Source organism: Bos mutus, chromosome 2 (genome assembly GCF_027580195.1).
Source record: "Bos mutus isolate GX-2022 chromosome 2, NWIPB_WYAK_1.1, whole genome shotgun sequence".
Classification (NCBI taxonomy): Eukaryota; Metazoa; Chordata; class Mammalia; order Artiodactyla; family Bovidae; genus Bos; species Bos mutus.
Genome location: NC_091618.1, coordinates 31,264,120 through 31,276,450, shown reverse-complemented (window position 1 = coordinate 31,276,450; position 12,331 = coordinate 31,264,120). Strand labels below are relative to the sequence as shown.

General features: G+C 54.1%; 1 protein-coding gene across 1 annotated transcript in view; it reads left to right on the top strand.

Annotated features, from left to right (window-relative positions):
- The first annotated feature begins 421 nt into the window (after positions 1 to 421).
- The window catches only part of IGFBP2 (insulin like growth factor binding protein 2), a 29,046-nt gene continuing 17,136 nt past the window's right edge, over positions 422 to 12,331 (top strand). Inside the window, exon 1 of the mRNA XM_070386924.1 lies at positions 422 to 934. Coding sequence (XP_070243025.1) covers positions 517 to 934 — 418 coding nt within the window. The 5' untranslated portion in view covers positions 422 to 516. The remainder of the gene's footprint in view (positions 935 to 12,331) is intronic.

The window sequence follows — 12,331 nt, the reverse complement described above, 5'->3', positions numbered from 1 at the left end:
TGGGAGTAGACCGAAATCTACTTGAAGGTCATGCCTGACGTCCTCTGCATTCCCTCCAGCAGTGAGCCCAGCGCCGGCCGCATGGGAAGCGCACAAAGTCCTTCCGAATTGAACCGAAAACAGAGACAAAAGCACCCACTCCTGCCCACTCCCGCGTCGATCTTAACCCAAACCCCCAAGTTATTCTCATTTTCCTGGCGTCAGGGAGCCCGGGGTGGCAGTGGGTGAAGGGACGGAGGCCAGAGGGTGTAGGGGACCCACGTTACATGCGAGGAGGTGGGGATGGGCGAGTGGGCGTGCGCGCACGCAGAGGCCCGCGCACGGGAGTGTCGGGGGGAAGGGGGTGGTCTCCAAAAGGGGGAGGGGAGAAGGCAAGGGGGCGGGGAGAAGCAGGGCCCTTTAGGACCCGGCTGCGGCGGCGGGGGTGGAGAAAGAAGCGGAGGAGGCGGCTCCCGCGCTCGCAGGGCCGTGCCACCTGCCCGCTCGCTCGCCGCCGTCGCGCTCACCGCCGCCAACATGCAGCCGAGACTGGGCGGCCCCGCGCTGCTGCTGCTGCCGCCGCTGCTGCTGCTGCTGCTGCTGGGCGCGGGCGGCGGCGACTGCGGGGCGCGCGCCGAGGTGCTGTTCCGCTGCCCGCCCTGCACGCCCGAGAGCCTGGCCGCCTGCAAGCCCCCGCCCGGCGCCGCGGCCGGGCCGGCCGGCGACGCCCGCGTGCCCTGCGAGCTGGTCCGCGAGCCGGGCTGCGGCTGCTGCTCCGTGTGCGCCCGGCTGGAGGGAGAGCGGTGCGGCGTGTACACCCCGCGCTGCGGTCAGGGGCTGCGCTGCTATCCCAACCCGGGCTCCGAGCTGCCCCTGAGGGCGCTGGTCCACGGCGAGGGCACTTGCGAAAAGCACGGCGATGCTGAGTACAGCGCCAGCCCCGAGCAGGTTGCAGGTAACGCGGGGCTGGGACAACTAGTTGGGAGAAACTTAGTGGGCGGGGGGGAGCCCGGCTAGCGGCCCTTCTGGAGGGAAGGACTGTGCGGCGGGACCTCAGAGACCGTTTTAACGGAGGAAGAGCAGGGTCCTGGGCCGGCTCTGGGTTGGGGTGGAGGCGGTGGTTGTTGGGAGGGGGGAAAACCCGAAAGTCAGGTCCCGGGAGAGGAACTGGAGTTGGAGAGGGCGGAAGATCCCCGGCTACTAATTTGCTGGGGAATAGTACGGAGAGAGAAGGCATCCCTGTTACCATAGGCTTCCCTGGTGGAAGGTACCCGACTTCTGTTTTGGAGGGGAGATTTGCTGGGGAGGAGGGTGCTGGTCAGATCGGTGGGAATAGGAGCTTAAGGCTTATCTGGGGCACCACTTGAGCTGGTGGTCGCCGGCCGAAGGTTCCCGGAGAGGTCCTGGTGAAGGACGCTGCCCGGGGTGGGGGTGGGGGGTGCGGGGCGGAGGCTGGCGGGTACCGGTGACACCAGGGACCACTGGTGAGAAGGGGGCGCTAGGAGAAGGCAGCGGCGCATTGAGGTCCCTTCCTTCTGGGATTGTGAGGTGAGAAGAAAAGACTTGTGCATACTTTTTGTAGGGTGGGCTGCCTAGGAGTTAAAAAAAAAGGAACGCTGCTATTTTACAGAGAGGACGAAGAAGGCGCTCGCTTTTGTGTTGGGTGGAATGATGAAAGAGGAGCATTTGGGAGGCGAGGAGACCCCAACCGTTGAGTCACTGTAACTCAAGCCAGGTCGCCGGTTGCATGCAGTCTGCGGCGCGGGCAGCCTTGCCGCTCATTTTAGCATCTGGGCCCCCGGGCGTCCGGGAGGGAGGATGCCCCAGCCCGGACGCAACTACCCTTACCGGAGCGAGGTGTCGCCCCCCGCCGTCGCATCCTAATTGACGGAGCTCTTCCTGTCCCATAGAATGGGGGCTCCGAAATTCTTTGTAAGGAGCTCTAAGCCCCTCCCCCCCAAAAAGTTTTTTTTTTTTTTTGGACACAACCAGACTATAAATATCTCACGTGGTTTTTTTTGTTGTTGTTGTTGCGTTTTTTTTTTTTTTAAATTACAAAAGCCTCCTGCTTCAGTGGTCTGGAGGAAGCTGTAATTATTTTCTTTCCTCTTGGAGACAGTGGTGAAATGTGTTCACTGCCTGCTGCCGTTGTTTAAAAAGCAAGCGAGTCTGACCAAGTTTCTCAAACTTAAGAGATATTTACAAAAAGAAGGAAGGAAAAAAAGAAAAGTGAAAAATTCTTGCTCCCTTCTTAGCTTCTGTGGTCTTGACCCCCTCCCCCTGCACACCTCCCACCCCCATTCCTTCAGCCTGCTATTGTTTTTTGCTTGTTCTTGAGAAGACAAGTAGGGGTCAGAGTTGAAATCTTTTTTCGGTCGCATTGTGACCTTGAGTGCACAGCAAGTTAGGGCTTCCTCCAGCGGAACCCCTCAGTCCCTTTCTTCTGGCTGGGGCTTGCCTCCCTCCCCAGCCTGCCTGGAGGTTAACCCTTCCCTCCAGCTTCTCTTAGAAAGCGCTGATGCCAGGGAAAAGACTCTGCAAAGTCCTTTCACCGCGGGCGCCCATCCCCCCAGCCTTTCGTCCGCGGCCCTCCTCCATCGCCCGCTAGCACCCCGTGGTCCACCGGGAGGTACTGTGGTTTTCTGAACTGAACTCTGACAAACTAAACATCTCCCCCAGCAGGGTGAACTTTTGTTCAAAAGGCCTCCAAGTTCATAGAATCCTTTGGATTTTGACTGTTGTAACCAAGTGCGGTAGTACACGTCCTTCCTAAACGTTTTCGTATTTTTTTTTCGTTCTTCGTTCTGCTTTCTTTCTGCCTGAAAAACCAACTCTCTTGCCTCCCAACCCCGGAGGCAGGTTAGGGTTCTTCGGAAGGGACCAGATGCGGGGAATTCTCCCATGCACTCCTCCCTGCAGTCGTCAGGGGAACTCGGGGACAATGGAGTGAGTTCACGGGAAGAATGTCACAGGATTTTCTGCCTGGTTATGGGACTCCTTTCCGCCAGCTAGCCCCAGCTGCCTCCTCTGCCTGCTCCCAATGGCCAGACAGCCGCCTTCCGCATTTTTCTCTTGTGCTGCACGTTGGGAAGAGGGGACACCAGGGTTGGGGGGCGGGGAATGTGGGGTGGAAGCTGAGTGGGTGCCCTGGAAAGAAGTGCCAAGAGCAGGGTGTCTGCAGTGTGAGGAGGGCTGGGGGGAAGGGGACACTGCTGGGCGAAGCCTGGGCTTGCAAGGGTGGGGGTGGGGGCTGGGGAGCCGGGGGTGCAGGGAAGAGAGAAGGGCGAGTTTGGAGGCTCCTGTGCAGGAGAGGGTTCTGGGCTGGAGCAGGGATTGGGATGCTGAGTGAAGAATGCGGAGGTCCGAGTTGGGTGGGGTGGCCCAGATAAGACCTTAGCACTGAACGCCACTGCCTCCACTCCATCACCTGTCTCTTCTCCCCACTCTGAAGAATAACGCCCCCCTCCCCATCCCAGCCTGCCTTCCTCTGTGAGCAGGTTGCTTTTTGAGAATTTTAAACACACCCTTCTTATTTCGAGGCAGCAAACCCCAGCAGTTCCGGCTTTGCTGTTAGCTCTTTTGTCTTTGTTCCCAGGACTCAGGGGCTGTGCTGCTGGCTTCCTGGGGATGGCTGGGATGCTGGGGGTGGGGCTGGGCACATCAGCGGGTGCTGAGCTTGCATCCCATGGGCTGGGACCAATTGGTTTCAAAGAAACCCAGAAGTCACACGGAGGCGAGGCTGGGGGCTGGCGGGGGGGTGGGGGTTGGAGTAGGTGGGCCTGGAAGAAAAATAGCAGGGGGACCCTGAGACCTGCCTGAAGTCTGGACCTGAGAAATGTGTGGGTGTGTTCGGTAGCGGAGTGTGCAGAAGTGCCTAGAAATGTTAGGGAAAGAAAAGGAAGCAGGCCTGGGCCGGTTCGGGCCCTTTCAGAATTCAGGGCCTCGGCCGGGCCGGACTGGCTCCCTCCAGCATCTCCCCAGCTTCCTTCCCCGCCGCGTACAATGCCGGGGATTATGCCGAGGGGCGGAGCCGCCCAAGTGGCCGTCTGGCCCGCTGCACTTATAAAGGTGCCATAGAAATGTGCAGTCATTCAAAGTCCCAGGGCAGGCGGGCCGGCGGGCCGGCGGGCGGGCGGGCGGGCCAGGGGAGGCTTTGCATCTGCAGTTGCTGGGGCAGCATAAAGGGGGGCAGAGGCGAGGGCTGATTTACAGTGGTTCAGTGCAGCTTCAAAGAAGGGGGAGAAAAGCAACGGGACTTCTGGCTCAGAGCACTGCTTTGCATCTTGTCTTGCATAAATTTGCATACTGAGTTCAAACTTGTAAAATAGTCTCGAATGAGTGGGACCCACTGTCACGGATTGCTAGCATCACTACCTTCCGGCCCCCCACCCCCACCCCCTTCTGGACAGAACACCCAGAACTAGCTCTGCTAAGCCGCTCTGCCTGAGTATGTTGGAAGGGGAGATGGGGGACTAGAGGGCTGCTGCTCCTGGGTTCTTCTGGAGAGACGGGAGACTTATAGTTCCTGGACTACAGGATCAAGCTGGGTGTGGCTCTGGGCTCTATGGCCTTGGAGGCAGGGCTCCTCCAGAGGATGTGACTCTCCAGGTTCTGAACCAGCCTGGCAGAGGCAGGCCGCGTTGGAATCTTTGCCTGCAGGCTCCCTGCTCACCTTCCACTCCTGCCTAGAGTTCACTGAGCTGCTTCCCTTTGTGTAGAAATAATGACCCATGGTTGGATGGCATCACTGACTCAGTGGACGTGAGTTTGAGCAAATTCTGGGAGATGGCGAAGGACAGGGAAGCCTGGCGTGCTGTGGTCCATGGGGTTGCAGAGAGTTGGGTATGACCGAGTGACTAAACAACAGTGACCCCATCTATTCCTTTGATGAGGTATTCGAGTGAGCTTTGAGGGAAAAAAAAGTCCTATATAACAGTGTCAAAGAACTTAGAGAAACAAACCAGAGGTAAGGAGCCTCTGAATTAGGATAGGTGGTGAAGTCCAGGAGGAAAGAAGAACTTGTCTGTTGCGGACATGAGTGTCTTTCTATGCAGTGATTCTTGACCTGATTGGATCATTGAGTTTCCTGGCAGGCAGAGGGAAAAGGGAGGCTTAGATTTTCTCACTGTTTGCTTACCTTAGCACTCAGCTTTCAAATAAGCTTTTCATGCACATAGTTTCTTTGGGGGAAATTATTCCTATAGAAATGCCTGCAGGGTAGCTGTTACTCAGCTAGAGTCATCAGCTGTCAGACACTGAGGGTGACTGAGAGCGTCTCTGTTCTCTAGCCCATTGATCAGGTTAGCTTCTAGTTTCTCAGATGAGCTATTCACTGCCATGGAAAATGGAACACAATTGCTAGTTTTGATATGAGCAAGTTCCAAAAATTCTTGGTTTAATGAAATGCAGGATTGCGGGGTGGGGGGTGGGCAGGAGGGGAGGGCAGGGCAGGAAGTGCTAAAGGGAATGAGGGAGAAGCAGAAGATGAACAGGCTTGGGCCCACGTTTGGTTTTGTCCTTGGTCCTCCTCACATACTACAAAACTACCGGGAAAAAAAAAAGTTTGGTTATCACAAGGAGACTGCATATCCAGGGACCGCATTTAGTTTTAGTCTTTCTCTGCTTTCTCCAGCCTGTGAACTGGTCTCTTCTCCCGTGCTTCTCCTCCTGTGGCTCTAGAACACCTTGCTGGATGCTAAGCAGGAGAACATAGCTTGAAAAAAAATGACGTGGGAAATAGATTGGCTCAGCCATCCTCAGAGATCCAGAAGTAGATGGAGACCACATAGATAATTGGGGATTGGCATGTTTGAACCAAACCTGATTCTTAAATGAGAAGGGTGGTTAGCTGGCCATGCAGGAACTGGGCTTGGTGGGGGGTAGAGGGGGGAAACCTTATCCTCCCAGGGGGTTCCTGCTCAGGCTCTTCTTCTGCCACAGCCAAGACATAGATCAGTGAGGTAATACTTCTAATGCCCCAGGTGGTCTGGTTGGCAGGTGTTCAGAGCCCCTCTGCTTCTCCTTGCAACCTCTGGCCAGCTCGCTGACATGGCAGGCAGCCTCCCATCTGCCCCCGTCCTGGTCGCAACCAACTTCTTTGCCTGCTTCATCTCCTGTCTTAACAGCAACCCTGTGAGAGAGGCCTTTTACCTCCATGTCACAGGTGTGGACTCTGGGGCTCAGTGGAGGGGCCACCTTAGCAGGTTAAGTAGTGAGGTGAGAAGCTAACCTGGGTCCCTTTCTTCTGAACCCCTCTGCCTCCATGGCCAAGCAGGGGAGTGGGGGCCTCTGGCAGCAAAAGCCTGTGACCCCATCAGAAGGTTTGTTCCTGGACACCTGCCACATGCAGGCGATGCTTGGGCCACTGTGAGAGGCACAACTCCTGGAGCTTGGGGATTTCAGAAGTGGAAGTGGCCAGCGTGCAGCAGCCAGGAGGCACAGAAGGGCCCCCGCACAGGCCTCTGGAGAGGAGCTGGTGGGCAGGGAATGATGGTGGAAGCAGCCTGGCCTTGGCTGGCGGATTGACCTGCGTTCCGATGCAAGCCTGTCTCTGAGAACCTGAGTGATGTGAGTCTTGTCCTTTGATGAAATGAGGATGATTGTATTTCTCAAATGGGGTGTGTGTGAGGTCAGCTATGATAATACAGAATGCCCGGCACATAGTAGGTTCTTTTAGCTGCCTTAATCTTGGTAAGCAACGTCTCCTCTCTGATGCTTAGTCAGCCAGCCTTTAAAACAAAGGCCAAACTGGCTGTGTCAGGCAGGCCACTTGTCTCTGCAGGTTGTACCCGGTGTTGTGGGGCCTCATCCTGGCATGAAACGGCTTTGGTTCAAACCCCTGTTTTCTACCACATACTTGCCACCCAAGGCAAGAGATATATTTTCTCTGAGCCTCCGTTTCCTTATCTGTAAAGGAAGAATTGATAGCGTCAACTGCATAGGGTCATGTCTGCACATGTGTATGTGAGTGTGTAAAGATAAATAATACATATAAAGCCTAAGCACTTGGGTGCAGTTTCTTTTTGGGATGATTCACTTGATTTCCACCTCTCTGTCTATACATTGGAAGCATCTGCATCGGATCCCTTTTGCAGACTGTAGTGGGGCTGTTTGGAGAAAAGGTAATGAAACTGTGCTTTCGATGTGGCATGAACCCAGTTGACAGTAAACAGATGACTGAGGTCCAAGACTTACATGTTTCATGGATGAGTTAGTGAAAATCGCTCAGTCGTCTCCAACTGTTTCCAGCCCCATGAACTATACAGTCCATGGAATTCTCCAGGCCAGAATACTGGAGTGGGTAGCCTTTCCCTTCTCCAGGGGATCTTCCCAAGCCAGGGATTGAACCCAGGTCTCCTGCATTGCAGGTGGATTCTTTACCAACTGAGCTATCATGGACGCCCATGGATGAGTTAGGCGTGCTCGTTAGGGCTTGTGCACTAAGGTCTGGGATTGACCCTTCTTCCTCTGGCAGCTTCTTGTGGTGGTTTAGTTGCTCAGTTGTGTCCGACTTTCTGAGACTCCATGGACTACCGCACGCCAGGCTTCCCTGTCCTTCACCATCTCCCTGATTTTGCTCAGACTCATGTCTCTTGAGTGGGTGATGCCATCCAACCATCTCATTCTCCGTTGTTCCCTTCTCCTCCTGCCTTCATTCTTGTCCAGCATCAGGGTCTTTTCTAATGAGACTGTAGCGCCCAGAATGTGGATGGAGTGGCTGTGGAGGCAGAGGGGGCCCCAGAGTTTGACCCTGGACACTTGGTGCTGCTCAGAAATGGGATGGGTACAGTCGGACATTATTAGGAACTTAGCTCAGTTCCCAGAAGCAGAGTCCTGCCTTCATCTGCCAGCCAAACTCTAGGACCCAGCCCTCCAGTTGCTGGCGTTCAGAGGACTGGGGAGTCCTTGAGGCTACGTTTCGGGGCTGGGCAGCACTGTCCTCCATGGACGGCTGGCCTCCACAGGACACCTTCCAGGACTTAGCTTCAGCAGACGAGGATCAGAACGGCGTGTGCTAACATGCTAACAGGGTGTGTGCAGGATGAGCCGTTGTATTGTCCATGCAGCCAGTGAAGACCCCATGACGCCATTTCCCTGCTCCAGGAACGTGGGTTTTCAGGTCCATCCTGTCTGAGCCTCGGGTGCCAGAACGTTGAACATGATCCTGGCAAAGAAACTGGACGTTCTGTCCAAAAAAGTGATGTTTCCTTACTCCGCTGTCTCCAGCATTGACCTCATTCCTGAGTGGAGTGGGGACTGAAGGGTTCTCAGTAGATGTGGGGGCATGTTTTCTGGGCGCTGGGGTTCTTCCTAATGTCCGATTCCACCCGTGGTCCTGGAAAACCCTCTGAATGGCCTGAGTGGCTAGTGACATGACACAGTGACTCAGTGTCAAGCCTCTGATGGAGCTTAGACCCCAGGAAGCAGAGAAGGCTTCCCGGGGAATCTGGGGTGGAGGCTCTTCTTAGACACCTTGGTGTTGGTGGTAGGGGAGGGGAGGAGAGGATAAGCTCTCCTTACAGATGGGGTGGTAGGTCTAGGGAAGTGAAATGTGTTGGCTTTTAGATTCCAGAGTAACTGCCCCCTCTGTCACCCTCACCCCCACTGTGAATAGAGTGGATGAGCCATAGGAAATTTTTTTCCCCCTACTGGAAAATGGACCATCTCTGTCTGCCCCTCCCCACACTTGGCTCCTGAGCCCTCCCTCCCCTCCCCTCCTGGGCCACTCCTGTTCCTTAACAAAGCCAGGGAAGATCTGGGCTGGCTCAGCTCCTGGGTGTCAGTCAGGACGCAGAGGGAGACCTTGCTCAGAAAGCCGGCTCCCCCGGAAAGAAATACAGAGTGGACTGTAGTCAAGAATTGTTTCCTTCCCCCCGCACCCCCCCCTTTTTTTTTTTTTGCAGGGTGGAGGGGAGCATTTGGCAGCCCTTGGGGCCCCTTCTGGCTGCCAGCCCCATGTCTCTTCCTGGCTGTTGGGAGGCAGGGCAGGAGTGAAGGTTGGGGAGAAAGCGGGGCAGGGGCTGGCAGGCCTCCAGCTGCCAGGCTGGGGAATTGGCCCACAGGCTTTGCTTAAGTTGGCCCCGAGCAGAGCCTGGGGAGGCTTCTAATTAGTGAATGGGGTATAGGTGTGTCAGCCTGCATTCATTCAAGGAACTGAGCTCTGGGAGCGAGGAAGCCCTTCGAGGAGGGGTACTGCGCCCAGGAAGGCCTTTGTAAGTTGGGGAGAGAGGGGGGCGGGGAGCGGGGGAAGGCTCAGGGGTTACCTCCTGATAGGGGTTGGGGAGATCGGTGCTTTCTAGCGGGAGTGAGCCAAGTTGTAGGACTGCAGGGAACGAAGGGTCTACCTCACAGGGTAAATGGCAAAATAATCATAATTAAATTGCTTTTTTTCCCCAGACTTTGTTCACTGCCACTAAATGCCAGTAGGATTCCCCCCCGCACCCCCCCCAGCACCCGCAACTTTTTAGCCTCAGGATTCTCCCCACTTGACGGGTGAAGAATTCAAGGCTGCATTCAGGTTCCAAAGCCAAGGCAAGTACAGACCAGGATGGAGTCTGGGGCTCCAGCTTCTCATTCCAGAGCTCCATCCCATCAGACTCACACATGCAAAGAAGCAGTGAATTATATACTGCTGCTCGGAAAAGCTCCTTTTCCCTGGGAGGTAGTAATTAAGGCATAACTTCTCAAAAATCTTCTTTATGCAACTCCCCAGGGAGTTTCTTTTAGGTCTATTGTCTTGGCTTCTGGATAGAGGTGCCAAGATGCCTGTAGATAAAGTGCCTGAGGCCATGATAAACTGAAAATGGCAATTCCCCTGGGCGCTGCCCTTGCATTTGCCTGATAACACTGGGTGGTTTCTATTGGAACAATGGCAAGGTGTGTCAGGCAAGATAAAGGAAGGTGGGAAGGGATATGTGTATGTATGTTAGTTGGTTGCCATTCCCTTCTCTAGGGGATCTTCTTGACCAAGGGATCAAACCCGGCTCTCCTGCATTTTAGGCAGATTTGTTACCATCTGAGCCAAGTGTTCTTTAGAACGGATTGGCTTACTGGATCCTAAATGCTTTTGAGGTCGGGTAGGGGGCCACTTGGAGAAGGCAATGGCATCCCACTCCAGTACTCTTGCCTGGAAAATCCCATGGACGGAAGAGCCTGGTGGGCTGCAGTCCATGGGGTCGCTAAGAATCAGACACGACTGAGCAACTTCACTTTCACGCATTGGAGAAGGAAATGGCAACCCACTCCAGTGTTCTTGCTTGGAGAATCCCAGGGACAGGGGAGCCTGGTGGGCTGCCGTCTACGGGGTCGCACAGAGAACACGACTGAAGTGACTTAGCAGCAGCAGCAGCAGCAGCAGCAGGGGGCCACTTATGACTGATGGCTTCCTTCTCTGGGAAGACAAGAGAGGGTCTTGTGGAGGTGGGAAGGGACAAAATGATGGGGAACAGAAGAAAGGAAGCCCTGAGGTTACATGGTCTCTGTCAAGAGTCTTCCAAGATGCCAATAAGCAAGTGCCATTCTGGTTGGTTAAGTGCTGTGGAGGGAAACCACCTGGGCTTTGGTTTTGGCTCTGCTGTTGCTATGTGACTTTGTGCCATTGGCCCCACATCCTGTGGCTTCTTAGACAAGTGTGAGAGGAGACAAATTATCAATCTCATGTGATTGCTTGATGATAAAGTTCTGTACACAAACCACTTAGCACAGGATTGGAAACTCAGAAGCACTTGAGAATCTCAGGGAAGTGTTTCTGCTTCTGAAAGGAGGGAAGGGCACAAACTTTAAAAGAAGGACATAACCCGAGGGCATGATGTAAACTGACTATAATCAAGTAAGGCCAAGATGGTGGATGAGTTGGCTTCTATTAGCCCTTGAGCCTCAGCATATCTTAATACCTCAGCATGCTAAACGACACACCCAGCAGTGCCATGGTGGTTCCGAGGCCAGTCATCAAAGGCCAGAAAGAGGGCAGTGGCCCAATTCCTGGAAAATCCCCACCACTTCCCCAAAACAGTTGGAATAATCCTCCCACTCATTGAAAGAAAGTGAAAGTTGCTCAGTCTGACCTTTTGTGACCCCACGGACTGTAGCCTGCCAGGCTCCTCTGTCCGTGGAATTCTCCAGGTAAGAATGTTGAAGTAGCCATTCCTTCTCCAGGGGATCTTCCCAAGCCAGGGATTGAACCCAGGTCTCCCCCATTGCAGGGGGATTCTTTACCGTCTGAGCCACCAGGGAAGCCCAGCCCCTGAAATTACCAGGCCATAAAAACTAAGCATGCCATATTTCAAGGCCACTCTTGCCTTCTGAGATGGACCACGCTCTGTCTGTGGAGTGTGTTTCTCTCTAAATAAATCTGCTTCTTACCTATCACTTTGTCTCTCACTGAATTCTTTCTGTGATGAGACATCAAGAACCTGAGCTTCATTAAGTCCTGAGACCAGGTGTGTGATCTCAAGTTAAAAGACCGTGGGTTCAAGTCCTGGCCTGTGGGTTCAGGTCTCAATCTGAGTTGCACAGTTAACTTCCACAGGGTGTGGCTTACCTGGACCGCCGCCCTTTGCTTTGGAAAGTCCAGAATGGAGTCAGTCGTGGACGATGTTCCAGGGGGCAGTCACAGCCTTTGATGCCATTGTTACGCCTTGTGTTTCTACCAGGGCATCTTCATTCCCCAGAAGGGAGGGTTCTTACCTGAGGCCCTGCTAGTTATCTCTGGTTCCTTTGTTGCTTCTAAACCAAGAGAGCGTAACCAAGGAAGACAACTGATGTGCTGCAGGATTATATCAGACAAGATTAGTGAACTTTTAGTTGAAGGAAAAGAAAGCATGGTGACCTATTTAAAGACACTTATTTATATTCAAGACACTTCTTGTGCTGGTTTGAGAGTGTGGCCGGCAATCCTGGACATCTCTGCAGGTTTTTAGTTTCTTTCTGCATCCTGTGGGTTCAGTTTGTCAGGCCTGGGGTATCTGGGAGTGACCCAGGGATGGAGAAGAGGTGGCAGAAGGGGAGGGTGGGAGGAGAGAAGTGGGCGGAAGCCAGTGTTTATGGCTGTCTGGGATGGGGTCCGTGTGGTGGCATCAGAGCTGAGTGTAGGGACAGCTGTTTGAATGTGGGTCCCAGTTGAGGGAAGTGGCTTCTCTCTCCAGCTCATGCTTCACTTTGCTCACTGCCTTTCTCTTCTCACTGCTCTGGGGCTTAGATGGTGAGGGAGAGACCAGAAAGATGAGAAGAAGAGTAATATAACAGGATGCTCTAGGCCAGAGTGGTGGGATGTTTTTCAGACAGTCCGTTTTCCTAATGTTTAAACACTGATTAAACACATGTACAAGCTATGAGACTGACTCTGCAGATACAG